General features: G+C 47.4%; 1 protein-coding gene across 3 annotated transcripts in view; it reads right to left on the bottom strand.

The window, feature by feature from the left end:
* The window catches only part of ERI3 (ERI1 exoribonuclease family member 3), a 129091-nt gene extending 113758 nt beyond the window's left edge, over window positions 1–15333 (bottom strand). Inside the window, exons 1-3 of one of the 3 annotated variants that reach the window (XM_065879791.1) lie at window positions 14953–15312; window positions 12446–12521; window positions 332–609 (exon numbers count right to left, since the gene is read on the bottom strand). In XM_065879791.1, coding sequence (XP_065735863.1) covers window positions 332–609; window positions 12446–12521; window positions 14953–15087 — 489 coding nt within the window. In that variant the 5' untranslated portion in view covers window positions 15088–15312. The other 2 variants (XM_065879798.1, XM_065879807.1) reach the window with 2 other exon arrangements.
* Window positions 15334–27664: the final 12331 nt, after the last annotated feature.

Below are 27664 nucleotides of genomic sequence, written 5' to 3' on the forward strand. Positions count from 1 at the left end.
AACACAGTATTCCTTAAAAGAACATGCAGCAGTAGCAGGAGAAGGAAGGAGGGAAGGGAAAGGAGAGAGGAAGGATGGGACAGAAGGAAACATTTTGATTCCCAAAGGCTGAGACCAGAGAGAAAGTGTGCCCAGTTCTCTACAAAGACCTCTCAGGTCTACCTTACCCTAGGATGCCTGAGTCAAGTCCTGCTTCTTAGGCAGGAACTCCAGATGAGTAGCTAAAAGCCAAGAAGACATGAGAAACTTCCTCTGGGTCCCAGAAAGCAAGTCTATCCTCCCTCCCTCCTTGCCCACCCCATCTTTGCTGAAGCAATGATGCAACAGTTACCTGAGGATGAATCTGCGGCTTGTCACACGTGGCCTCAAAGTCCAGCACTAAAAAGTAGTGATACCTCTGGGGAGGGAAGGACATCATTGCCGCCATGGATGCGCCAAAGCTGTGGGCCGCCAGCTTTCTGGTGGATATGGAGCAGAACTCCGGAACACCACAGGGAGAAAATAAGTGGGAGCCCAGCACTTTTCTTGCTCTTGAAAGTAAATATGAAGAAAATCGAGCTGCTCCAGTCTGTAAAGGTGCTAGCATTGAACATCCAGAAGCATCTAAAACTTAGGGGAGGAAAGTTTAAAAGAAAAAAAAAAGAAAGAAAGAAAAAGAAAAAAAAAAAAAAAAAGAACAGAGAGTCTGGGTTACTCCCTCCCACCGTGGCCCTGTTCCACCTAGTCTTCAGGAATATTCACAGAACATGAACCACTCCTCAGTGTTTCTGTGCCCCTTTTCTAAATCCCAGTATTCGTTACTGAAGTTCAAGACCCTTAATACTGGCCCCCACAGCATTATGACAGCTCTGAGTCTCCCAGACCATTTTCAAAACAAGATGCAGCACTGGCCTTGATCTTTAAGTGCAGCTCTAAAGTTCAAAAGAGAGAGAGAAAAATTCTGTGGTCACTTCTCAGGTGGCAACAGTTAACATTAAAGCTAAGTTTCCCAAAGTAACCCGGGGTGCCCCGGTTGTACAATCAGTCCTGGGAGCTAAGTAGACTCAGACAAACAGGAGGAAATGCCCAGGACTCTCTCCTCAGCTCCATTCCCAGCCATTGTCCCTGGCTTTCTTGTCTGTATCTTGATGTCTCCACATGCCCTCCTCCCTTCTCCCAATGGGAAAGGAGCAGAGCCCATCACAGGGAGCTTGCTCACCATACTCTGGTGATTCCCCAGCCCCCAGCCAGTAAGTGGCACCTGGGGGAATGAACGAAGCCTGCAGAGCACAGCTGCCAACAGCCTCGGGCCTTCCTCCGCTGCCTTTAGACTAACTCTCTACTAGAGGCCTTGAATGACTGCAAGACTTTTTTTAAATAGGGAAGAAAAAGAGAAAACCCAGATGTGGTGGTAATGGGAGCATTGCTAAAAGTCTAGTAAAGTTTTCTGAGTGTACATGTGCAAAAAAAAAAAAAATCCAAATCACTTTTCAAGTTTTCCCTTTAAATATGCAGAATGTCTGTTCCTTAGAGGACTAATGAAATATAAAAATATAAGCCTAAGTTTTACTCACGAATAACTCAAGCTTCCTTTAAAAAAAAAAAAAACAGGAATAAAGCAGAAATTTTGTGTTTTTCCCATTTCATACCCAACACTCAAATTCCCTCAACTTTAATCCTCGAAGTCAAACAAGAAATCATGCTGCTCAATACGGAAATGGCCACAGTTTAAGCTTTCTGAAGCCCCAGTCTGACGGAGCCAAAAGCTTGCCTCTGAAAGACTGCAATGGGCACTCACTCCCTCCTGTAGCGTGGAGGAGGCTAGCAGCCTGGGAAGTCCAGAGCACACTAGAGGCAACAAGGTCACCACCACCTGAGCAGACATGGATCATGCCAAGTATCACTTCTCACCCCGGCTCTCCAGGGACTCAAGGAATGACCTACAGTAACTTGCCTGCATATTTATTAGGATACGTGCTGGTGTGGGTCCTCAATTTCCCTATTCCTACAGTGAAGTTCCATATGGAACAAAGACCAAGAAGTATTTTAAGTTCTTCATGATTCTAGCACAAGCGTAGTGCTTGTTTTCACCTACAGCCTCTCCAAAAACGCAGCCAAACTCCACAGCCGGGGATAGACAAAGGTTGGCTTGAGTTTCATTATGGAATCCCTTGGAAAGGCAAACAGGCCAACATCCTTTTGAAAGCCGGAATGCAAAATAACTCTTCACGTCACCTACTCCAGAACGGTACTGGAAGCCTTGCTGAGATGGGAGACACCAGTCTGCTCAGATTACACGTTCTAGTTTGAATCCAAAGTCCCTCAGGGCCTTAGAACTCTTCTCTAACCTCTCAAAGTCAGGTCATGCATAAGGACTTTTGAAAGTCTTAATGTTTTCCAATGTGTATATATAGTGTATAAAGTGTTTTTAGTCAATCAGACTCCATCTGCCAAATACTACAGGCAATTAATCGTCATGATTAAGGAGGGCTTCTGGGTTTGAATCCTGGTTTTACCACTTACTTGCCATGGCACCTTGGGCAAGCTCTGTTCTTCAATTCCTCACCTGTAAAATGACAATAGCAGCTCCTACTCCTTAAGCGAGAGTGAAATGAGAGGACATATGTAAAGCTCTAAGAGCAGGGTCTGGTACATAGGGCTCAATAAATACAAGCTTACTATTATTACTACTACTATCCTACTGGGCTATGCCTACCTGGCCAAGCCTGGACCCCCATACTTTGGGCCTATAAATCCAATGCATAAGGCAACCTCAGAGAGTAACATCAATGTCTCCTGCACCCCCAGATTGCTCTAGACCCCCCCATACTACATACTATATATGCCCTATTCCCTCCCATGGACAACACACTGATGGCCAGAGGTCCTCACGCCTGCAGGCCTTTCTTTCTCATCTGATTTCACCCACATAAAAAAGCTTCTCCCTTGTAAAAAGTCTTGAGAGCAGACATTAGGAGACCAGGCTTCCACATATCAGCAGTCACTGGGTTCCATACTTCCCTTACATTTAAAAAAAAATAAGTTCAACTCAAGTCTAGAAACAGAGGGCAGCTCTTCTCCCCTTCCTGAAAAATTCAATCTAATGGCTTTAGAGCCATTAGTTGTGGCAGAGGAAAGTAGGGTCTACATCAGTTGAAGTGGGAGGAGCAGAAGGGTCTGGGAGGGAGTATCAGAGCCCAGGCTGGGTGAGGAGGCATCCATACAGAGGCAGGAAGGTGTGATGCAGCATGCCACAGCCCTAGTGGGGTATGAAGGGCATCCGTTGGTGGAGAAGGAGCCGCAGCCTGATGTGGGGACTCCCAGGCAGGGTAAAAGAGTACCCAAGAGGGGGAAAGGGCAGTGGCAACAACGGGAGATTAGTTACATACAGAGGGATTGATCAAAAAAGGGCATATGTTAAGGGTAATGGGACCAGGTTTCTCACTGTTAGAGGATGGAATTAAAACATGGAAAGGGAAAAACAACTGTGGTGTCGAATTGGAATTGGAGTGTGAACTCATGGTTTCTGATATATATATAATATATAAAAATAAAGCTAGGGCTTCCCCGGTGGCGCAGTGGTTAAGAATCCACCTGCCTGGGGACATGGGTTTGAGCCCTGATCCGGGAAGATCCCACATGCCACGGAGCAGCTAAGCCCGTGCGCCACAAACTACTGAGCCTGCGCTCTAGAGCCTGCGAGCCACAACTACTGAGCCCGCATGCCACAAGTGCTGAGGCCTGCGCGCCTAGATCTCGTGCTCCACAACAAGAGAAGCCACCATAATGAGAAGCCTGCGCACCGCAATGAAGAGTAGCCCCTGCTCGCCACAACTAGAGAAATCCCGCACTCAGCAAGAAAGACCCAATGCAGCCAAAAATAAATAAATAAATAAAATAGACACAAGTATATATATGTTCTAGCTCTGTTTACTGAAGGGCCAGGGAGCAGCAACACTCTGATAGCAGTGTGCACATCTAGCACCTAGCTGCCTTCTAAACAACATTCTCCACTGAAAGAACTAGAGCTCTTTGGAGAACTGGCTGATTCCAGGGCTGTGGCAGAGAAAGTACAAGATGAGCCTAGAACATCCTGTTGTGCCAGAAAGCAAGGAAATGCTCAAAAGGATGCAGAAACCAGCTTGAAGGGGCTCCCACTGGCAAGTAAATAATGATATTAATGGATTATAATGCACTGAATAAAAAAGGAAACCATGAGGCCATAAAGATAAAAATAAATACATAAATAAGTAAATAAATTTTAAAAACTAAAGTTTGGTAAGGGATTTCACATAGTTTCAAAGTATCTCCCCACAGATTGCTTATTAATTATAACAGGGAATAAGTTTACAATGGAGAAGCCTGGCAGACATCATCTTAATCAAGTGAGCAAAATGAACATCATCAATAATGGGATTTATCAAAATCTTACATCACATGATAGGATGCAATGAGAAAAACAAAGCATCATTTCTGTGATACTCCTGTTGAAGATGCATAACCTGAATCTAATCATGAGAAAATATCAGACAAACCCTGAATGAGGGACAGTCTACACAATAACCAGCCTGTCATCTTCAAAAGTATCAAGATCATGAATCTCAAGGAACGTTTAGTGAGAAAAGTCTATAGGAGATGAGAGACTTGGTAACTAAATGCAATGCACGATTCTGAACTGTATCATTTTGCTGCAAAGAACATTACTGGGACAACTGGCAAAACTTGAATGGGGTTTGAGGATTAGATGGAGGTAACATATGAATGTTAATTTTGATGGTTGTGTTATGGTTAGGTAGGAAAATGTCCTTGCACATAGGAAATGCACGCAAAGTATTTAGGGTGATGGGGTGTTAGGTCGGCAACTTAACTCACAAATGGTTCAGGAAAAAAATTCTTTGTACCCTACTTCCAACTTTTATGTAAATTTGGCCTATTTCAAACTTAAAAAAAAATTTTTTTTTTTAACCACATGCAATGTTGTTTAAAAAAAAAAGAAACAGAGAACAGTATGTGAGGGAGCCATCTCCCCGTACTGCCACAAAGGGTAGGCTGCACGCTCTCCTCTGGCAGCCCTCAAAGCACGGAGTCTCCATCCTAAGTGCCCCTGCCCAGTGGCCCCTCACTGGGCATCCCTGCCACCTCTAGAGCCTGCTTGGGAAATATCCCTGCACTTCCTTGCAGAGGTGCTCCACTTGCCTGTCTACCCTCTGACACCTTAGAGATTGCCCCTTTCTATTGATGTCTTTATATTTTAGTCACAAGTTTGCAGAATATAAGTCTACACGTTATATCATCAGCCAGGACTTTGAGAATCTAGTTGAGGGGCAGAACTCAAAAGGAACAGTTTATGATTCTGTGTATATCTATCTCCTCATCAGCTTTCACCAGAGACGAAGATTTACACACATTTATTCTGACACCCATTTCCTTCTCCTAGCAAATTAAAGGTAGTAAGTAGCCTATGGCAAAGAGGAAAACGAATGATTCTCTCCTCAAAATAAAGGGACCAGTCCCCCAGTGAGGCAGGGGAGGGGAAAACAGGGATTGCCACAGGGCCAGCGCGATTTGGAGGAGCAGGCCTGCACCACAGCCCCTGGAGGATGTGCAGAGTATTTACACAACAGACACAATGGCTCCTCTGCAGCCATTACTGTCGGTCAGGTAAATAACGCATGTGCCAAAACACACATTTAATGAGGGAAATAATATGCCTTTATAAAAAGCCTCAATTTCTATTTACCTGAGAGACCAGGGAAGCACCAAATCACCAGATTAGTGGAACCACAGAGGAGTCATTCTGGCGTCTTGGGTAAATAGACATTTTATAGCCTTCCATTACTGGAGGGGGGAAGGAAGGGCGAAGGGAGGGGGCCATCCTTTAATATCCACATACAGGCCAGGGGAGCCTGGGGGAGAGAAAAGAAGAGAAGCCCATCATGAAATATGGGGTCCTCTCCCACCCCATCTCCCCATCCACATATAATTGGGATCTCTGGGAAGGGTATGGGTTTATACCATCCCTGGGTTCAATCCACTCCATAAAAAGCCAGACTGGGGAGTTCCCTGGAGGTCCAGTGGTTCGGACTCGGTGCTTTCACTGCCGTGGGCCTGGGTTCAATCCCTGGTCAGGGAACTAAGACCCTGCAAGCCTCGTTGTGCGGCCAAAAAAAAAACAAACCAAAAAAAGCCAGACTGGGAGGCAGGGTTGCATTCCAGAGAAACTTCAAGGCACTGAGGCAGGTTCTGTGTCCAGACTAGAAGCACATGGGACAGCCACAGAGTACCCAGTTCCCAGTCTTGGGGAAGTTCCTGTTCCAATCTGACCTGCAGTAGCACAAGTGCTCAGATACCTAAGCCACAGAGGCATCCACTGAGAACACAGTAACACCTGTCTGCAACTCGTTCAATCACAGGCCCTGTCTCAGGTGGCTAAAAATAACCTGGGAAAAATATAAATAAACTGCATGCCTTCAAAAGTCATAATTTTCAATCTAATGAATGCATTCTTAACTGCCAGAGCACTTTCTGTGAAAATCATAGACTGTCAAAGGTGAAAGAAAACCTAAGAGAAGACGCAGTCCAGCAAGCCAGGGAAAATGAGCCCTAGAAAGAGAAAAGGACAGTCCAAGGTTCACAGAGCAAGTAAGGGTAAGAAGAGAACCCACGGCTCCTGACCCCCAGTTCAGAGCCTCCAGCCACTGCCCTAACACAAGGAGCAGACACCAGCATTTGTCCCCCAAGCTTTTCTGTAGCCTCACAAGTGGAGGCCAGGGGCCTGAGGGCTCAGCCTAAGGCAGAACAAAGCTTGACACCCCTACAAAAGCTTAGAACCTCTACACGACTTCCTGATGGCCCCAAAGTGGAATGCAAGCAGGTACTCTAAAGCTGGGTCCTCACCTCAACAAAACACTCTCCTCCTCTCTACAACCCATCAACCTCTAGACCTGTAGCTTCAGCTGCTTCTGCTCCAAGACAGGGCTAGGGGGAACTTGTCCAACATCAGAAGCAGCTGCTAATCCCAAACGATCAGAAGAGCTAAAGTCACTAAGACCTACAGGAATACCAAATTCTGATGGCAACATCACAGGCCATAGGAGCCTCGCTCTCCCCTTCAATTAGCCTGTCTCAGCAACTCAAGGCAGCACAGAAAAAGAAGTACCTGTTTGTGATTTGCCTGCTGTTTACTAACCCATCAGCCACATTCAGTAGCTTGGGCAAACTCCTTCAAGGGGCCAAGGATGGGAAACATCTCTTTGCAAAGACCTGCACGTCAGTTGTGACCCCACACACGAGAGGGAGCAAAGGCTAGTTTCCTAACACATAGTAAATAGGACAGAAATGGAGGAAGGGCAGTGTATGGTATGGTACTCTCATCCCTGTAAGCTCCTCCCACAACTTGTAGACAGCATCTGACCCCAGAGGGGAGGTACGCAGAACCTGCTATACCCCTGCTTCCAAAATGGAGAACTGGAGCAGAAACAAGGAGTCATACAGCTAGTTGTTAAAATGCCGTATTAGACAAGCACAGGTTCAAATCCTGCCTCCACCACATGCTCTTTGTAATAATAGCTGTAACAAAAATACCTATCTCTTAGGGGTTCAGTTATACCATACAATATGTACAAAGTGCTTTGCACAACAGTAAGTTCTCAGCAAAAGGGAGCTATTGCTAATACATGAGAAAGAGGAAAATGAAACACTATTTTGTGAAAATCTACTACAAGCCAGGCACTGTAGTTGTGACTTACATATTTCATCTCATTTAAACCTCCCAACCATCAAGCAAAATAGGTAACAGTATTCCCATTTTACACATGAGAACACTAAGGCTCAGAGGCACTCAGCTCTTCAGGGCCCTGTTCTCCTCTCCCACATTTAAGGGCCCACTTTCTCCACTTGGCTGATTCTCCCACCAGCCATAGGGCTAACAATGCATATCAACTTTAGTTTTTCTTTTGAGCTAAGGTATGACTTTAACTAAAAGGAGCTCAACCATAGCAATAATTAAGTCTGTCCAAATCACTCAAATTTGTTTCTAATAAGAAAAACAAATTGCAGCCTGGGTACAAAAGCGGAAACAGGGGGACTTCCCTGGTGGCGCAGTGGTTAAGACTCTGTACTCCCAATGCAGGGGGCCCAAGATCCATCCCTGGTCAGGGAACTAGATCCCACATGCATGCTGCAACTAAGAGTTCGCATGCCACAACTAAGGAGCCTGCATGCAGCAACTAAGGAGCCCATGTGCTGCAACTAAGAAGCCGGCAAGCCACAACTAAGACCCGGTACATAAATAAACAAATATTAAAAAAAAAAAAAAGCGGAAACAGGAAGCGGTGTCTTGGATTAAAGCAACTTGCAGCACAAGGAACTCAAAGCCTCTTCCCAAACCCAGTTCCAGGGGAACAAATCCTCCCATCTCACAAAGCAGAGAAACTGGCAGGAAGCAGGGTGACAACCAGCTCTTGCTCAGGCCCCTAAATGTGATGTTTCCTTTTACAAATCTGTGCCTTGGCAAATGCTGCTCCCTCTGTTTTGAAATGTACTTCCATTTTCACCAGGCAAACTATTGTTCCTTCTTCAAAATCCAGCTCAAATCTTCCCCTTTTAGTAGCTTTCTCTGACACCTCATCAGAAAGTTAATTGCTTAAGTGATCCAGTAGCACAGTTTAACTTTTATCTCACTATATTGTAAGATTTTAGTTATCTGGTTCTCCTCTTAGCAGTAATTTTCAGCAAGTCACGTGAGAAGGATGGAAGATAGCAGGTGTAGGGGTGTATGTGTGTGTAAAAAGGCATATTTGAAGAGGTCATTTCTTTTTTTTCTTTGGCCGCGCTGCATGTGGGAACTTAGTTCCCCAACCAGGGATCAAACCCATGCCCTCTGCAGTGGACACAGGGAGCCTCAACCAGTGGACCGCCAGGGAAGTCCCTGAAGAGATCATTTCTTGTACTTGCTTTTTGTCAGACCCTTGAATCCAGTTTAAAATTTCAAGCAGCATTAAAGAAAAGTATAAGATTAGCTTTTCCCATCTAAGGAGTATATGAGTTTAAAAAGTCTGAGGAACACTGAGCTAAACATAGATCCTTAAGGGCAAGGACCACATTTTATTCATTTCTGTATCCCCAGCACAGGGCCAGGCACAAAGTAAGTGTGAGGCAATGTCTGCTGGATGAATTATGATGTCAACTGCTCTGGAATCAGAACATGGCAGAACAGAGCAGGGCCTAAGAATCAGGAAAAGCTTCTTTTCCTTCTTTCTCTCTCCTTCTTCCTAGCCCCCTCCCCCCAATTCTGTCCTCCCCAGTTAGAGACAGAGTGAGCGAGCATTGCCTTGGTGCCAGAATACTATTAAAAGGATTAATTTAGGGACCGGTGTTTGGACTGTCACATCCAATCACTACCCACAGATCTACAGCTTCCCAAATCAGGCTCATGCAAAGAGGAATCAATTGCAAGGACACAGAGGGTCTGAACAGGCATACTAATGGCTTCCTGAGGTGCCAGCGGCCAGCTCTGACACTCCCATAAATTATCCGCCTTTTGATTTTACCTGTAGCTGTGGGGCACAAGGCACAATTTTGAACATATCAAAGCAATCTCTCGTCACCCAAGGCTCCCCCAAGAATGTCCCCAAAGGAGGATGGACTAAAAACAATGACCCAAAGGGAATCTGCTTCCCAGCAGGCCTGTTCCTAGCAGTCATCAATTAAAACCCAACAGGACCAAGTGGATAAAGGGACCCAGATCAACACTAGGAGATATGGATAAGACATGCATTAGATTGCAGTTCTGCAATGACTATACATCTCTCACTCAAAAGAAGAGAAATCACAGCAATAAACTCACACAATTTCATCTGGGGGCAACTCTGCACCAGCTCTAACAGTACCTCGCAGCATGACCTCGGACAACACACTTAACCTTCCTGGGCCTCAGTTTCCTCACATGCGTAGCAGGGACAATAATGCTGACCACCTGACCCGCTTCCCAGAGTGGTGATGAAAAGTAATAAAAAGCATTCAAGAGGCACTTTACACAGCCACAAGGGTGGCAACATTAATAAACGGCCCCAACAGACCAGGAAAATGACTGGTCACACTTCGGTGAATTTCTTTCGGGTAGCTGCTCACTCAGTTCACTTCACTGATGGTGCTGGGGCTAAGGTCCACCCTGAAGAAAGTTCTGGAATTCCGAATGGGACTCCTGCTGTCTGAAGAGTTTCCAGTGTGAAGAGCAGCAACTTGCTTTAGTTATAATTTCCTCCTGTTTGCTGGCTGCCTCTGCCAGGGACTAGGTTTCTATTACATGGCCACAATGACAATTGGGAGCACCCCAAATGTACTAAGCCAAAGGCCAAGTCACCCAATTGCTACCTGCTTTTTAAAAAATTGTGTAAAATACTGTTAATAACAAAAGTTAAGGACACCCCGCTAAGAGTTTTACATCTCATTAACTCCTTTAACCAACCTATTAAATTCCATTTTACAGATAGAAAAGCTAAACTCAGAGAGGTAAGTCATTTGCCCAAGGTCACATAAGCCCTGTTATCAGAAACCTCTAGCAATGCACACCGGAGCTTGCAGGTAGAGGAAGACAATTCATCAGACACTCAACAAATACTTTATTTGATCCCTGTACCTGACACATACCATCATACTCAACTAGGAGACACTCTCAAAACCAGAAAAAGATCATCAGTTTCTTAGAAGCAAGCAAAGAAGAAGACTAAGTAGGACATATAGAGAATGAGGCAATTCCCTGGGAAGCTTAGGAAAATGGGTCCCCCTCCGTGTGTACAGTTCAAGAAATTCAAAGCAACTAACATTAAGCTATGAGACCAAAGACCAAAATCTCTCCCCGGCTACATTTATTCACTACTACTTTCAATAGAAAAGCATTCCCCCAAACTTCTCATTCATTCCACACCAACCTGTCCTTCCCACATCTTTTCTAATCTGTGAAATAGGAGCTGATATCGTCAACAGTTTCTCTGGTAGACATCATTTAAGCTCAAGTAGATGGCCAGGAAATTAGCAAAGAGAACCAGTGTACACAAAGATGCAAAGATTCAGGTATACTCAATTTTTAATTGTCAAAACACTGCCTCAAAGGTGAAAATGTTACCCATATAACTGCCACAGCCTCCTTACTGGTCTCTCTGCCTCAGGTACTATCCCCTCCAATCCATTCTTAACACTGAACATTAAAATTAAAGCAAACTTTCTAAAACACACATCTAGTATCAGTCCACTTCTTAAAACCTTTCAATGGCTTCTCATGGCTTTTATGATGGTCTGATCCAGTGGCTGGTTCACAGGCCAAATCCAGCTGCCACCTGTTTTTATAAAGTTTACTGGAACACAGCCATGCTCACTCATTTTCCTACTATGGCTGCTTTCGTGCTATAGCAGCAGAGTAAACAGTTGTGACACAAACCCATAAAGACTAAATATTTACTATCTGACCCTTTACAGTAAAAGTTTGCTGACCTAGTCTAATCTTTTTTTCTACCCACCATTTAATCCTAAGAGCTTATAAGGCCCTGGCTTCTGCTTACCTTTCCTCCTTAATTTCTCACTGTATTCTCCTGTCTCCTGCCCACTGAGTACTGTATGTTTCAATCACACTGAACTTCAGTTTCTCAAACTCAACAAAGCTCTGACCTTCACACTTGGTTCTTCACATCTTCATCTAATTCTAGCTGAGTAGGTTACTTCCTCTGAAAAGCCTTCCCTGAACCCACCAGTCTGGCCTGGAGATCCTTCTAAGTACTCTCAAGCACATATACTTACCTCGTTACAGCACTCTCAGAGGTCTTGTGACTGCTTCAATACTATCTGTCTCGCCCATGAACTTGTAAGCTCTTTGGTGTCAGGGACAGCAGCTGTCTTGTTCACCACCAAAATCCCACCACCAAGCAAAATGCCTGGACCTCAGTTATTCAACAAACAGCCTCTGACATCCTGGATATCAATCATCAGAGTCTACCTTTTTAGCCAGCCCCGATCCTCGTAAAACGGAGACAGACTGGGATTAACCATCCACCCAAAGGTGACCCACAACCCAAATTTGATAAATGCATGTGACCAAGATCCCAAAGGCCTTGGTCAAATGCATTTATCAGAAGCCAAATAAATGTGATCCTTCCTATTGTCTTAAGATGTGTATTTCTCAGGATAAAGGATTATTCCGGTTCTATTCAACCTTCCTGAACTTCAGGTAGGTGCTCACGTAATGCCCACTGAGAAATCATGGCAGAACTTGAAAGTATGGATATCCCACCTTCAACTCTCACCACTTTATAGACTTTGGGTAAGTTTCAGTAGTCTTTTAGCATATGGTATCTTGTCAGGAAAAGCTACAGAAAAGTACAGTCTGCACCAGTCCCCACTCCCCACCCTCCAAGCCCAAATACTCATAAGGAAGAAGTCAAGCCAAACCTTGACCATGCAACAGGATTCTCACCTCTCCTTACTTCGAAGATGCCAAGACTGGCCGCTGGGGATGCTGAAGGTTCTGTGAGAGCTGGAAAGCCCCAATGCTGTGGATAAATACAGATCTCTGCAACAACTCTATTTCAATACTGTTTGAAACAACTTAAAGATCACACCATACTTCAAACTCCTAAACTCAAACTACTTTGGGATAACAGTTATCTATGTGGAAGCACAGTGCCAGTACAGAGCTTTCAGAAGCTACTAGTACTACAGTTGACCTTTGAACAACACAGATTTGAACTGCGCAGGTCCACTTCTTATGTGCAGATGTTTCTCAATAAATAAATATATTGGGAGATTTTTTTTGGAGATTTGTGACAATTTGAAAAAGCCCGCAGATAAACCACATAGCCTAGAAATACCAAAAGAATTAAGAAAAAGTTAGGAGGTCGTGAATGCATTAAATATAAGTAGATATACACATAACATACAAAATATGTGTTAATCAACTGCTTATGTTATCAGTAAGGCTTCTGGTCAACGCTATTAGTAGTTACGTTTTTGGGGAGTCAAAAGTTATAAGCAGATTTTCAACTGTGTGGGGAGTCGGTTACCCTAACCTCTGCGTTTTTTCAATGGTCAACAATATATATTTTTGCAATGATGAATTTCATCTTCTCTAGTGGCATACTTTTCTTCCTAAGGAGGTTTATCTCCTGGAAATACTAAACATTTACAATATCTGAGCTTGGACTGAGAGAGATGGCCATGAAGTCGTGGCTCTCTGGATAATCCCGAATCCTAGTCTAGCCAAGGAGGGGATCCTAGTAAAGGCTGACAATATTCAGAACTCAGGCACTGAAGCAGGGATTGGGGGAAACACTGGTTGCCACAAAGCCACAGGCCATACTGCAAATGGCCACACAGACCAGGAAACACTTGCAGGATATATCTAGGTCTGCCTCAAGTTCTAAAAAAGTCAAGGTAATCAAACCCCAAATCAAATCATCAATGGACATCTATCATATTTATCACTTAATTCAGATTTTCCATACTCCGGTTTCTCTTCAGATCACTTAAATCTTGCACCTTTTACTCATCAGATCTTCAAAAGGATTAGAAGTTGCCGAAGTGCCCTTGTAAGCTAGCAACGCCCTTGCACAAAGAAACACCTAGGTTTGGAACCAATCTATTCCTTCTACCACTCTACACATTTAACACTTTATTCTACTCAGATCCCCTGGAAAAATGCCACTCGCCAACCTACCCCACCGCAAAGAAAACACTTTTCAAAATGAAAGGGAATAAAAGCACTTTTATTTGGAAATTTCAAGTTGCAAGGAGAGCTCTCAGCCAAGCTCTGTGACCTAGCTAGCCGATTATTTACAGGATCTTTGGGCAGGAATTGTTAATGAGCTTTTAATTTGGAGTGCTTAAGTTGCCAAAGTGCTCTGAGCTCCAGTGAAGCACCACAGAATCCATAAAGGAAACCTTATCAATCACTTCCCGGCAGCTACCTCCCCCAACTCCCCCCACGAAAGGCAGCCAAGTGGGTTTCTAACCAACATCACAGACACACACATTAGTGGAGTCACACTCCAAGTCCCTGTTTATAAATTGGCTTTCAAATGCTAGGGGATTCAGGTATAATATACTTAAGCTCCAGGCATGAACCCACCAAAACAAGGCATGCTGTGTATGATAAAGTCAGAATAAAGCAGAATTTGATGAAGCCAATTTCTGGTAGAAACTCTACAATCAAAAATCATTCAGCCAATCACAACCTACTATCGTTCAAATAGTGTACGGTCTTTAGCCAATGGGATTCCTGGTATTTTGCCCTTCGCCTGGGAAACTGATAAAATGTCTGACAAGAACTAATACCAGAGAAGTGGCCAGAGACCTATAGCAGAGAGAATGATGGGTACTATCAGTTTACAAAGTCCAGCCCTAAGGACAGAATCCAAACCCCCAATGAGAAGCCACGTTCAGCATCTTCCAAGTCAACAAGGAGCAGTTATATTTTGCAAGAACTCGCAATCAAGCCCCAATCCAAGTTCATGCCTTTTTGTTTTAAGAAAACACCTGTTGCTGGAGCATTTGCAGGAAAAGCAAACAGAAAGCTAGCCAAGTTAGGCCCCTTATTCAATCCTTCCACCATAACTACGACCACCGCAACAGATTTACAAAAACAAGTAAACTGCTAAGCTTGTGTGTCTGTGTGTGTGTTGGGGAGAGGGTAAAGGGAATGTTCTCTCTACCATCTCCTTGCTAGTTTTCTATCCTCTTTGGTCAAAGCTCTCTTCCTCCTCCTAAGCAATCCCAGGTAGGAAGTCAGCATGCTTAATCACCTCATCCAGCCTGTCTTTCAAAGCCCTGCCCCTCTCCTTCTCCGCCTAAACGTTTCTCAGTAGACCATGCATCCAGGGTGAGCACATGGGCCAGCACCCCAGGCTGCACAAACTGCGCGCCGCGACCCTCACCCCGCATGCATTACCAGGGCCCAATCTGGGGGGGCCTCGCCGCATCACCCACCCCGGAGTGTTGCCCCCAACTCGGGCCCATCCAAGTCCAGGGAATTGTAAGGGGAGGAGCAGGGGGCCAGGAGACCAGCCCTCCTTCCCAGGGCCGCCCCCGCCCCCCGTCAGCAGCGGGAGAGGCTGTCGCCATGGCAACGCCCCCTCCTCGGGGCCAGCGCGGCAGGCTCCCTCCAGGTGCAGGCCCCGACTTCTCCCTCGGCCTGAGCAGGCGCTCAGGGCAGTTTACGGCGGCGGGCGCGGCCCGCGCCGACTGCGGCGCCGGCCAGGCAGATGCAGGGCCAGCTCCGCCCGCTCCCCACCGCCCGTTCCCGGCCGCCTCAACAGCGGCAGCCAGCACCACGAGTCCACAACACACCGACTCACCTCCGCGCACTCTGACCCCGGCCGACGCGGCGGACGGGCGGGCGCGATGGCCAACCGCTGAGCCCGCCGCCGGCTCCTCCGACCAATGGGCTGCACGGGGGCGGGGCTTCTTCTCCCCAAAGGCTCGCTCTCCCGCCGACATGCGCGCGAAGGTGCGCCAAGATGGTGACTCCCCACCGCAGGCCTTATGGGACTTGTAGTGTCGAGGTTGCACGTATTTAGAAGAAAGTGAAGGGGGGGGCCTCACTTCTGAGATGTGAAAGAAATTTTCTACAAAAGGAAACTTTCTAAGGCCTAGAGAAACCCAGGTCCCCCACTTCCGTTTTCCCACCTTCCAATATACTCATGAGGTGAATATAGGCTCATAAGGTGACATGTTGTATTTAGATGTCACCTTCTCATGATTAGTTCATTCAGCAAGCCACTACTATCATTTACTCTCTGAGGTCGGCCTGGGGAAAGACCTGAGAGGAGGGGGATTTTAGGCGAAGAAAAAAATGCTTAGTTTTCTGAAGGGCCTTCCCAAGGAAGAGGGAGCTAAGTTGTTAAGATCAGCTCCACAGGGAACTTCAGAGTTAAAAAGGATTCTGGCCTCAGCTATGGGGAGTTTCCACAGTCAGTCTTTTCAGTCAACTGGAGAGAACTCTGGCCAAAGCCAGAGATGTATTTCTTCATCTTGGTTGTGCCTCTCTGGTAAGTCATGGGTACTAGGTTCTGAGCTGGGAAACCCCAGCCTTGGCCAAGCCAGTGATGGTTTTGACAGCCTCCCGGTCAGCCAGGAACCATCTGTGACCAGCTTCGGTCACCAAGCCCTCTGACATCTACACATTTTCACTTAAGAAAATGTCGTCAGGTCTGGGCCCTACCACCTCCATGAAATCTGACCTTAACATAATGAATGGTTCCCACCTGAGCTGGGAAAGCCTGGTAATCCCCCCTTTAAGGAATGCCTTCCTTAATCCCACATGATGGGTTAGGTGATTCTACTCTGCACCTACGGAATTTATTGCATTGTTTTATAATTGTCCGTTTCTTTGTTGTCTCTCCCCCAGGGCTGTAAACTCCTGTAAGGTAGGCATTATTTCTATATTGTTCATGCTATAAAGTAATATCCAGCACAGTGCCAGGCATAAAGCAGACACACAATAAATGTTTGTGAACAAATGAGGGAATAAACACCAGCAGGGACAGGTGTCACTTAACCAAGGGTCAGTAAAGTGGAGGCACATCTGCCTATCGCCTGATTCTTGGAGCTGGAATTGGGTCTTCCTCTTTCCATTAATGTTATCTAGATGTTAATCCCAGTTGATCATATCAGTCAACATATTTTATAGTGCCTCTGCTAAGTGTCAGGCACTGTTTCTGTTGCTGAGGATTCACTGGTGAATAAGACACACAAAATCTGTGTCCTCAAGGAGCTTTTACATTGAGGAGGAGGAGGGGAGAGGAAGAACAGACAATAAACAAGTAAATAGATAAATAAAATTAGGGACCAGTATAAAATAGATAGCTGGTGGGAAGCAGCCGCATAGCACAAGATCAGCTCGTTCTTGTGACCACCTAGAGGGGTGGGATAGGGAGGGAGGGAGGGAGATGCAAGAGGGAGGAGATATGGGAATATATGTATATGTATAGCTGATTCACTTTTTTATAAAGCAGAAATTAACACACCATTGTAAAGCAATTATACTCCAATAAAGATGTTTTTAAAAAAATTAGACTAATAAGAGGCCTTAGTATGGTCTCTCTTGTCTCTGGCTTTGTTATATCCTGAATCTGGCCTGAGAATATGGCATAGCCAGCCTTCTTGGCTGTAAGAATGAAGTAAACACACACTATGAGAATTGGAGGCTTTCCTTAAGGCCCAGCCCCGGTATCCTCCATGGAACCCTGGACTTCCCCAAAATGTGTTCTTTCCTCCTTGGTGCTCTAGAGCTCATCTGAACAACTTCCAGGGCCTCACCACATTGTAAGCTCTTTTTGGACAAAGACCGGGCAAAATGCACTCAAATAATAGGACAGTTTAAGTACACTTGGTACCTTACACTGCTGCCTAACCCAGCATTTGGCTCCCTCAAGCCTTTGGCTGTGTTCTGGTTCCCTAGAAAACAGAGCCTGAGGCAAAGCTTATGTAGTAAGATTTCATTGGGAAATGTAATCCCAGGACAGCAAGAGTGAGGGGGAAAAGAGAAGTGAGGCAGGGAAGGAGGGGATAAAAATATAAAGTAGTATTGTTATGACCAAAGCTTAACAGAAAGCACAGCTAGTTGCTCTGTCCTATAGACCATGTAGAACCATCACTTCTCAGACAGGAAGAAAGGGAGGGTTGTGTTACCCCACCACTCCCGTAGCCACAGGGGGCGCCAGATCCCACACCCTAAAGCACAGTGGTTCACCTGAGACTAGAAAGGATAAGAGGAGCCTCTGGCTTGGTCAAAATAGGCCACTGCAGTCCCATCACAATGCGCACATTGGAAGCTCCTTCAGAACCTAACCCTCCTCCCAGAGGGCGCTGAGACAACCAGATGTGTTAGTAAATGACGTGATAGTAGTGGCAGCTGGGTTGTCCATAAAACAGGTGGCCAAGGTCTAGGGTGGGGCAAGCAGATGGGGCGAGTGAATTTTCGGAGACAGATGAACGGAGTCCAGTACAGGCACATATACACCCTGGGTAGACTGCCTGGCTGCTGGATTAAGTGACTGAACTAAAGTGAACGCTGAGAGCAAGAACCAAAGAGGACCACATGGGTTCTTCTGCAGCCCTGTCAAACCACCGGGAAAAACCACAAGATAGCCATCAAAGTTGGGACCTTAGCAACTGAAGGGCAGAGAACCCAGGACCCAAGGACTGTGCATGGCAGCCCCCAAACTTGGCACATCTGAGAGAACCCAGACTGGATCCGAAACCATTTTATCTGATAAGTGGAGAAACTGCTTCTGCCATTCTCAGTCCTGTAAGCTATGTAAGATAGCATAGTGCAGTTATAGGGAGAGTGAGCGTGGAGAGAGCCTGCTCAGGTTTGCATCCTGGCTCTGTCTGTGACCTTAAGCAAGTCACATATTCTCTGAGGCTCAGTTTCTTCATCTCTATAGTGTAGATAATACTAGTACCTACTTGTTATTAGAATTAAACATGCTTAGCACAGTATCCTGCATAAAGAGTGCAGTAAATATTGGCTGTTACTATTATTCTTGCCCCTCCCCCACCCCTCTTCCAACTCCTCTTCCCACCGTGACCACCACCATACCACCTCCTTGCTCCCCCACGCCCAGCCCCAGTCTTCTCTGCTCCAAGAGCAGTAGAGCCTAGGCCTGGCCATGCCTTCTTCGCCCTGCTTTCCCCAGGGCTGTTCCCTATGAGCCTGAGCCATTCATCTCCCTGGTGACCTGAATCTGAACTAAGAGATGGATGTGGTGTGGCTGAGGCCAGGGTGGTAATGTGCTCCCTTATCTCTGTGCCCTTCACTGGGGCCTAGTTAAGTTTCCCTTTGATTTTAATACAGATTTATTGAAAGTTTCAGTTATCAAAACAAACTGCGGCAGCCAATTGGTGTTCTTTGCTGGCCTACAAGTGCCTATAAAGCTGCCATGCTCGGGAAAGAATGGCGCTCTCCAGGAGGTCAGTCATGGCAACAGGAAGTCCCTGGGGACATACACACTGCCGTTTAATATTTTTCTTATTAGCCTTTTTCTTCTTGGCTATCTAAGCCTCCCCTTTAAATCGGAAATCAAATGGAGCCACCTGCCCAGAGAGGCTCTCTTCCCCAAGCTGCTCCACTGTTCCTTCTCCAGTCCTGGCCTCCCCACCTCTAATCCTCTGACTTCTCCTGGCCTCACCCATTGTTCCAGAGAGGGTTGTGATTCACATGCCCCAGAGGTATGGCCCAATGCCCCGTCCCAACTGTGGAAGGTTGGCTTAGGCTACCCAGACACTAGTCAGAAAGAAAGAATCCCTAGAAAAGATTGGGGCCTCTTCCAGATCTGGTGCTCAGAAGGGAGGAAAAAACAAAGTTTTTAAAGCAAAAGAGTTGTTTTCCAAAGGGTAGACAGTCCTGTCAGGAGCTACTGAACTCAACAGAAGCAAAAAGGAAATGATGATCCTAGAAATTGGGCAGATTTTCCTTCCAGCTCAAGAATTGTCTGATTTCATTCTCAAATCCCCACTGCCATTCCCAATAAGGCCCCTCCTCTCAATCCCAGCTTGATTTTTGAGACCCTCCATTTTCTGGTACCAATCTGCCTTTCTAAGTGCAACCTGGTTTCTTGCTTGCCCCAGTGGCTCTTATAGGTAGAACCACTCACTGCCACCTCTAGGCTCTGGAATCAATCCTGTCCCAGGGGAGAGGCTTCATGATCTGGTAACCTCTCCTCTCCCGGTCATCATCTCCTCTTCTGGGCCTGAGGTGCTGCTGGGTCACTTGTACATGCCGCATCCCAATTCCCAAGGGCTTCTCCTTGCTCTTAAACATTCCCTGCCAGCCACAAGGGCTACTGCTCTTCCTCAGAACTCAGACTATGACTAAAGGTCCTGACGGCTGTAGCTGTGCAGCTAGAGTGGTGGAAGGTGCAAGGGTTTGGATCCAGAGAGTCCAGGAGTCGAACCTCGGCTCTGACACTTGCTGCCCCTGTGACTTGGGGAACCTCTCTGTGGTTTCATTGCATCTTGTGCTTGCATCTACTCTTTTCTAAGGACCACTCTATAATGAAACGACTTGTCTGTATCGCTCACCTACAATACTCTGAGATCCTCGAGGAAGAAGAGTGTGTTTTAATGGTCTTTATATTCCAAATATGTCTATTTGATGAATAAGTAAAGTTCCTCTACTATAAAATGGAGATAATACCTACCTAAACAAGAAAGCACCTACCACAGTGCCGAACCAACATGAGGTAAGTGCTCAGTGAGTGAAGTTTCCTTCATCAATTTTCCCTTGAAGTTGGTCGTCAGCCACCAGCACTCCCACTTTTTGCCTGTTCCCATCTCGGCTTCAAGTTCAGCTCTTCTCTCCTGTTGCCTGCTGGAGCCCTTCCACCACAGTTCAAATGACAGCATTCACCCTGGCCCCTTTAAAGTGGCGCCAACTTCTCCTCTCCTCTAGACCAGGCTCCCTCCATTTCTCCAGATCTACTCACAAACTGATGTCTCCTGGTGGCTCTATTCCCTGGACTACCTTGTAGTTCGTCTGTAGCAGTGCAGAGGCTCCCTACCGTCTATACCAGCTGGTGACACCAATAAATTTACAGTAATGTTAGTACACCAGTGTTACTGATTCTAGGCCCCCACCCGCTCCTGTAGAAATATTGGTCCCCTGCAATGTTCCTTTAAAAAAGCCTCAATTGTGCCCATGGAGCAATACAAGCTACTATGATCCACTGGCTTCTGTCATTAAGTGCACCATGGATGCTGGCCTTGAATGCCTCTGCCTGATGTGCTCAATTCTCATGGTACCATGACAGTGTGAGAGCATGACACTCTCTCACAAAGTAAGAAGATGACTCCCTCCATATTACATGCAGCTAGGGGGATGTGAAGCCCCACAGCAGGGAGATTTGAGCTCTTAAGTGTTTCAGAGGCAGGTCTTTCCACTTATTTAACCAGTCCTTTTTCTTCCCATTTTGTACATCTACTACCACTTCCCATTTTGTACATCTGCTACCACCAGAGGAGCGAAAATAGGGTGAGTTTAATAAGAACCATTATACTGAACCAGACCCACGATCCCTCTTCAACCCTTAGTCCTATTTTGGAGACTGGCTGCTCTGCCAGAACTCCCTCTCCTGTATCATTAGGTTTCTCTCTGGAGCTCTGCTGGCCCTTCCAGCAATATGGTGTCCATTGGGTTATCCAGTCATGCTGGTGTATACCTGATCCAGTTATGGGCTTGGTTCAAAATTGTTTTCCTCTGAGAGGATTTTCAGCCCCATGTAAAACAGTGGATTCAAATAGATATTTGGGTCAGGGGATGTTGCCTGGCTCCCCACACTGGATGTAGCCAAGTATCAGCTCCAAATCCCATAGGACCACCATTACACTAAATTCCCCCCCCCCCAGGATTTAGTGAATAAATTCCTTTTACTGCCTACCACCTTCTGTTACCTTCCCAGACTAGTGGGGCCTTGTCCTTACACTAGACTCCTTGTGGTTTCATAGCTCCTCCTTCCTGGTCTTGACTTGGTGTTCAAGTCCTGTACACTCAGGCTTCAACCTATGCTTCCAGCCTTATTTCCTAATAGTTCTTTAACTCCCCTTCTCTTCCAGGCCAAAGGGACTGATTATTACTCATCGAGGAGCTTTGTATTTCTCTGCCTCCAAGACTTTGCTGGTGGTTCTCTCAATGGGGAGTGCCTTCTGCATTCCCATCTCTCAACTGAACCCCGGGAGAAGCGTGCCCTGCTCCAGGAAGTATTTCCTGATCCCCAAGGGGCTATGCCTTCCCCTCTCCTGAGTCCCCAAACCCTATCTGCCTGTCACACCCTGCATGGTAGGTGGTAATGCACAGGCCAGAGGCTTGCTCAGCATTCTTGATCTCTAGGCACTGCCCGACCACAGCCCCCAGGACCTGAGAATGCTGCTTGCTGTAGGGCTTTTAAGAGGGCATCCAAGGCCTTCAGGGGATCTCCTCCAGCAACCCCAGCTGAACTAAGAGCTTGTGTGTATACTTTTTCAAGATGCAACAAACATTCTTTGAATATCTATTTTGTGCTAGGCTCCTTGAAAACTCAGGACAGTAACATGAGCCACAGACACAGTTCTTGCCCTCATAGAACTTACACTCTACTGAAGGAGACACATGGGTAAGGAACCAAGTGTCACTCAGAGTGATAACTGTGATCATAGAGACCAGTTGCCATGAAGGTTTTAGGATGAGGGGTCAATCACAGTTGGAAAGGTTTCTCAGAGCAGGTGACATTTAAGTCAAGTCTTAAAGGTTGAGCAGGACTTTCCCAGGCCCAGGAGGTGGGGGAGAAAAGAATGAAGAGGGCAATATAGGCAAAGGGAATGACATGAGCAAAGGCTCCAGGCAAAGAAATGGCCCACGTGTGGATGGGAAGAAAGCCAGTACTACTGGAGCAGAAAGTGTGGCAAAGCGAGTGGTGAAAGAAGAGTTTGAAGAAGTAGGCAAGAGTTAAATTCATGTGTAGTTTTATAAGCAAGCCTTCTTAAGGTGTTTGGACTTGATCTTGAAGGCAATAGAGAGCCACCCAAGGGTTTAAAGCAGGGCAGTGACTAGGTCAGTTCGGTGTCTGGGTGGTACTGCTCAAACTTTAATGTGCTTGCATTCCAAGCACCTGGAGATCTTGTTAAAATGCAAATTGTCCTTCTGTGGACCTGGGAAAGGCCTCAGATTCTGCATTTCTCAGAGTTCCCTGGTGACACTGATGCTGCTGGTCGTCAGGCCCCACGAGGAGTAGGCAGGTCTTAGTGCGACCTCGCTGGCCCTACTTCCCACCTTCCCCAATGCGTCCACTCACAGAGCATTCTTCTTTTCACTGAAAACAGCTCAAGGCTGCTGTGGTTCTTCACTTTTATTTAGCATCTATATTTTAGAAGTTGTTAATTGTTAATTTGCTCCACGCCCAGGAAAGGATCAGGTGCAGAGAGGGCGCAGGGCTGGGGGAAGACAATAAGCAAGACATTTTCCTGCCCAAAAGCTTTCAGCGTCCTCTGTGAAGGGGCAGTTTTCCCTGAGCTGCCCTCTGCCAGACTTGTCATAAACATGGTAAATGAGGCCTGTCTCAGTAGTGCTCCCTGGGGCCCCACCTCCTCGGCAGCCCCATCCAGAGATGATCCTGTTTATCCCTAACGGTTGTCTGTGACCTCTAAATCAATTCCCTGTCTGATACAAAAGCCGTGGTCCTCCCCAATCCTCCTCCCAATTCCAGGCTATGTCAATTTGTAAAATTGGAGGCACGTGTGATGACAGGAGTTATAAGCGCAGGCTCTGAAGTCAGGCTGCCTCGGTTCATGGCCCAACTCCATTACTTATTAGCTGGGTGACCTTGGGCAAGTGGCTTAAGTTCTCTAAGCCTCAGTCTTCTCATCTGTAAATTGGGGGTAATAACTCTTCCTGTGTCATGGGCTGTTTTGAGACTCAGATGTGGCAATTCCTATAAAGCACAGCCCCTGAAACAAGCAGAGAGTACCCCATAACTGTTAGCTATTGTTTTTATAAATACGAAAACCTACTGTACAGGAGCTTACCAAAGCCCTTTTGAAAGCCTGTATAAGCGAAAACCCCTGTCATCCCCTCTCCACCCAGGATGGCTTTTTCTGCTTGTACCAACTCCTCCCTAATGCTGGGGAAACAGAACACAGCCCGAGGCCGGCAGTGCAGAGATGCCCCGCTGGATAAGGCAGCCTTTGGAGAGCATTTACAGGACAGGAGGCTTCAGCCTCCCAAAGCTGAGGCTCCGTGTTAGAGGGGGATGCTTTGTGGATTCCCTCCTACCTCCACGCATCCCCACAGTGTCCCCTCTGCCTGAGTCACCCAGGCTGCCCCTCCTTCCGGCTGCAGGGAGAGAGGCAGCTTCAATCATTCATCTTAATGTCTTTATTAAGCAGGGTTATGACCAGGATGAGACAAGAAACAAGGTCTTTTAGTGTAAAAACACGGCTCCCTGGGCTTGGCCCCAGGGGACTCCTCCCCGGCACTGCTGCCTCTCCCAGCTACCGCTTCTGGAGGTCCAGGTCAGGCAAGATGATTCTGCCCTGATTTCTCTCTCTCCCTGCTTCTTTGGAAAGTTCTAAGGGCCTGCCCAGAGCGTTCATGTCCAAAGGGAAGAGCATGACTTGGCATTTGGTGGCAGCCACAGGGTCCTCAAGGCTGTGTTAGGCTTGAGCCCTAACTTGGGACCACTGTCCTCATCACCTCATCACTCACCCGCCATGTGCAGGCAGCGACAGCCTTAGCCACTGGGCCCGGGGGCGTGGGGCAGGGGGCACGATGGGGCCGGACCTGGAGTCTGGGCTCAGAGCCTAGGCAATAACAGTATTCCTGATTATGGAAAGATTAAGTAGGATCCTAACAGGACCATTCCACAAGTTCCCATTACTCAGAGAAGCTTTCGGAGCCATCGTGGAGTCAGCATATGCTCAGACCCAGGCCTGGGCTCTAGGGCAGTAGCTGTTGGCCCATAGAGCCCATGGCTTACTGACTCTTACCCATGCCCATGCGAGGGCAGCGTTCTGTGGGCGGCAACAGAGCCAACCCTCTGACCTGGAGAGAAGGGCAGAGGCTCCGGGAGAACCAGAATCAAAAAGCCTCAACCCAGAACACACAAGAGGACCTCAAAGGGAGCCATGTGCCCAGACCCACCCTTCAGAGGCATGGAAAGAGTCCCCAGATAACCGTTCCCACATTTTAGTAACATCACCCTGAGAACGCGAGTCCTTAGCTAACCGACCTGGGAGGATGAGAACATGGAGCGTGAAGAGGTCAAGGTTCAGAAGGAAGAGACGGGTCACCCAACACAGTTTGCTGACCACAGCCCTGCTAAGCCTCGGGCCACTGACTTCTGTTTCCCACTGTGCTGCTGCCTTCTCAACGGCCCTGGTTTCTCCCTCTATTTCAAGACTTATCCTGAACGTGACCTTCTCACACAGGCTTCCCTGAGGCAGGCTGGCATAGAAGAAAAGCTCAAGCTCTGAAGTCACGTGGTAAAACTGGGTTCCCATCCTGGATCTACCCGCTTCAAGCCAAGCAACGCTGGGCAAGTCATTGCTGCTCTCTGAGGGTCAGTTCCCTCTTTTGTTCCTAAAGGTCTTGAGGGGTCGCCGAGACAGTCTGTGTTCAGGTTAGAGTTGGACCTGGAACACAGCGGAGGAGAGAGGGATGGAGGAGGGAACCGGGGGTCTCAGTCCTCTTCATCACAGGAAGAACGCAGGGGTGTCCCCTACTCTCCTCCCTGCAGGCTGTGGGTGAGAGGCCTTGGCCAAGGAGGGCCGAGAGAGAGCAGGCGGGCTGTGGAGGGAATGCCAGAGCCACTGATGGCAGCACAAAGTCAGAGTGACTTAGCACTGGTCCCAGGGGCTGCATGAGCCAGGCAGGCTTTTACAGAGATATCCAGGGAACAAGAAATACCAGCAAGGAAGTTGCCCCATTAATAAATAAGAAGGCGGGAAATTAATGATGGTCTGAAAATGGCTGAGCTACTGAACTCGTTCTTTAAATCTGTCTTTAACAAGAAAAATAAAGAAAAGAGATTTGGCCAATTAGGAGGTAATGAAGACATTGTAAAAATAGCACCTGACAAAAAGCACACGTTGGTGGCGGGGGGGAGGCACTGAGTGAACATCTAATGGCCTTGACCCTGCCCCTACCCCAACCCCAGAAGAAGGCTAACAACGCAGGGGAGAACAGGGGATCATTACAGGGCCTGGGAAGGAGTGGGGAAGGAACCAGAATGGGGAAACTCCAATTTGGGCTTAATTGATGTTTTTTAAGAACCTATCGTGAGCCAGGCACACCTTCTCCAACATTGTCTCCTGTGAAGGCTGGAATGAAGGTGAGAATGGGGGCGAGGGGGGCAGATAAAAGAGGAACCAGAATGAGGGCACATGAGGTGATTGTAGGGTGGCCCAGAGATGGGACATCTCTAAGGGCAAGGAAAAAGCAGGACCCTGATTAGAACCACAAAAAGTCTAGGCCCCTGATATATATGGAGTGGCTGCTTTGGACCGTATGCCTGTAAATAGCAGAAGGGAACAGCCGAGGAGGCATGGGAGGGAAGGAGAAATGTGTCAGAAGGAGAGACCTGGAGCCTAAAGGAGAGGGTGCAAAGTGCTTACATGGAGGAAGGAAAGTGAGAGATGGTATTTGGGTGGGGCTTAGGGAAGGAGCGTGGAGGGGTGGGGTGCGGGGCCCTTCTGCTCAGTTCTGGAAAAAGCACACTGCTCGCCAGCTCCAGCACTCCACCGAGGCCCGGGTGACCCACCCACTAAGCAGCATGGCAGCCTCAGTGACAGATGGCGTCGCAGGTTGAGTGTAAACGAAGGAGCTTCAAGAAATAAGAGAAGGGTGAGCTAGAAAGATGAGGGTGAGAAAGAAGTCCCAGAGAAGGCGTGACCCTGTAGAGCGAGCTACAAGGGTAGAGTCTGGTTGCTGCTCTGCACACCCCACCACCCAGGTCACTGGTACAGCAGTACTCATCCCACCCACTCGCCCTGAGCAGCTGGGGACCGGGAGGGTGTCTGCAAGAGGAGCAGGGTCACAGAGGAGGAGGTTTAAAGGTGGGCTCTTGGGCTTGCCTGGTGGCACAGTGGTTAAGAATCCGCCTGCCAATGCAGGGAACACGGGTTCAAGCCCTGGTCCGGGAGGATCCCACATGCCATGGAGCAACTAAGCCCATGCACCACAACTACTGAGCCCGTGCTCTAGAGCCCGTGAGCCACAACTACTGAGCCCATGTGCCACAACTACTGAAGCCCGCATACCTAGAGCCCGTGCTCCACAACAAGAGAAGCCACCGCAGTGAGAAGCCTGCGCACCGCAACGAAGAGTAGCCCCCGCTCACCGCAACTAGAGAAAGCCCATGCACAGCAACAAAGACCCAGTGCAGCCAAAAATAAATAAATAAAATCAATAAATTTATAATAAATAAATAAATAAAGGTGGGCTCTTGGGAAGATCTAGGCAGGGAGGGAGGGGTGGGGCTTGAGGAAGAAAGTAAGGGAGGGAGCATGCAGGTCCACTCTACCCCCACCCGCGCCCCCTCTTATGCGCAATTGAACATGGTCCTCTGGCTAGGAACGGAGCCAGGGCATCCTCACCCCTCTCCATCCTTTCCTAGGCCATGCTCCACCCTCCCCTGCAGTCCCTGGGTGCCGCCTTTGGGCTAACCCGCACTGCCCAGGGAAGCCAAGGCCCACAGCTTGCCCCCGGGGACAGAGGTGGTCCAGGGTCCGTCCTAAAATCTGGTTCCAGGATTCAATCCAAAGTGGCTGGACTGTAACAACTCTGACATCGTCCACGTGGGGCATGGGGGGTATAGATAGTGACACTGCAGGAGAAAAGGAGGGCAGTCGGTGATGAATAGGGGCAGCCAGAGCCTCGTTAGAGGGGGTGTGGAGAGGATGGCCACTGCAGGGATGAGCCCGAGGCCTGATTTATCATCTTCAGAGCTGATCTGAGTGAGAGGGGTTAAGTAGTAAGTTAATGAAATCTGCAGATGCTGCTAAATGGGGAGAGCTGAATGGCTAGAGGGGATACAGGAGGGAGGCAAGCAGGCAGGCTGGCCCCTGAAGAAGGAGACTCATGTGGAGGGGAGAGAAGATAGACGTAGCCCAGCTGAGGGGAATCCTGTCACACAGTCCCTGAAATCCGGTTTTGTCCAGCCAGGGAGAA

Source organism: Phocoena phocoena, chromosome 1 (assembly GCF_963924675.1).
Source record: "Phocoena phocoena chromosome 1, mPhoPho1.1, whole genome shotgun sequence".
NCBI classification, from domain to species: Eukaryota; Metazoa; Chordata; class Mammalia; order Artiodactyla; family Phocoenidae; genus Phocoena; species Phocoena phocoena.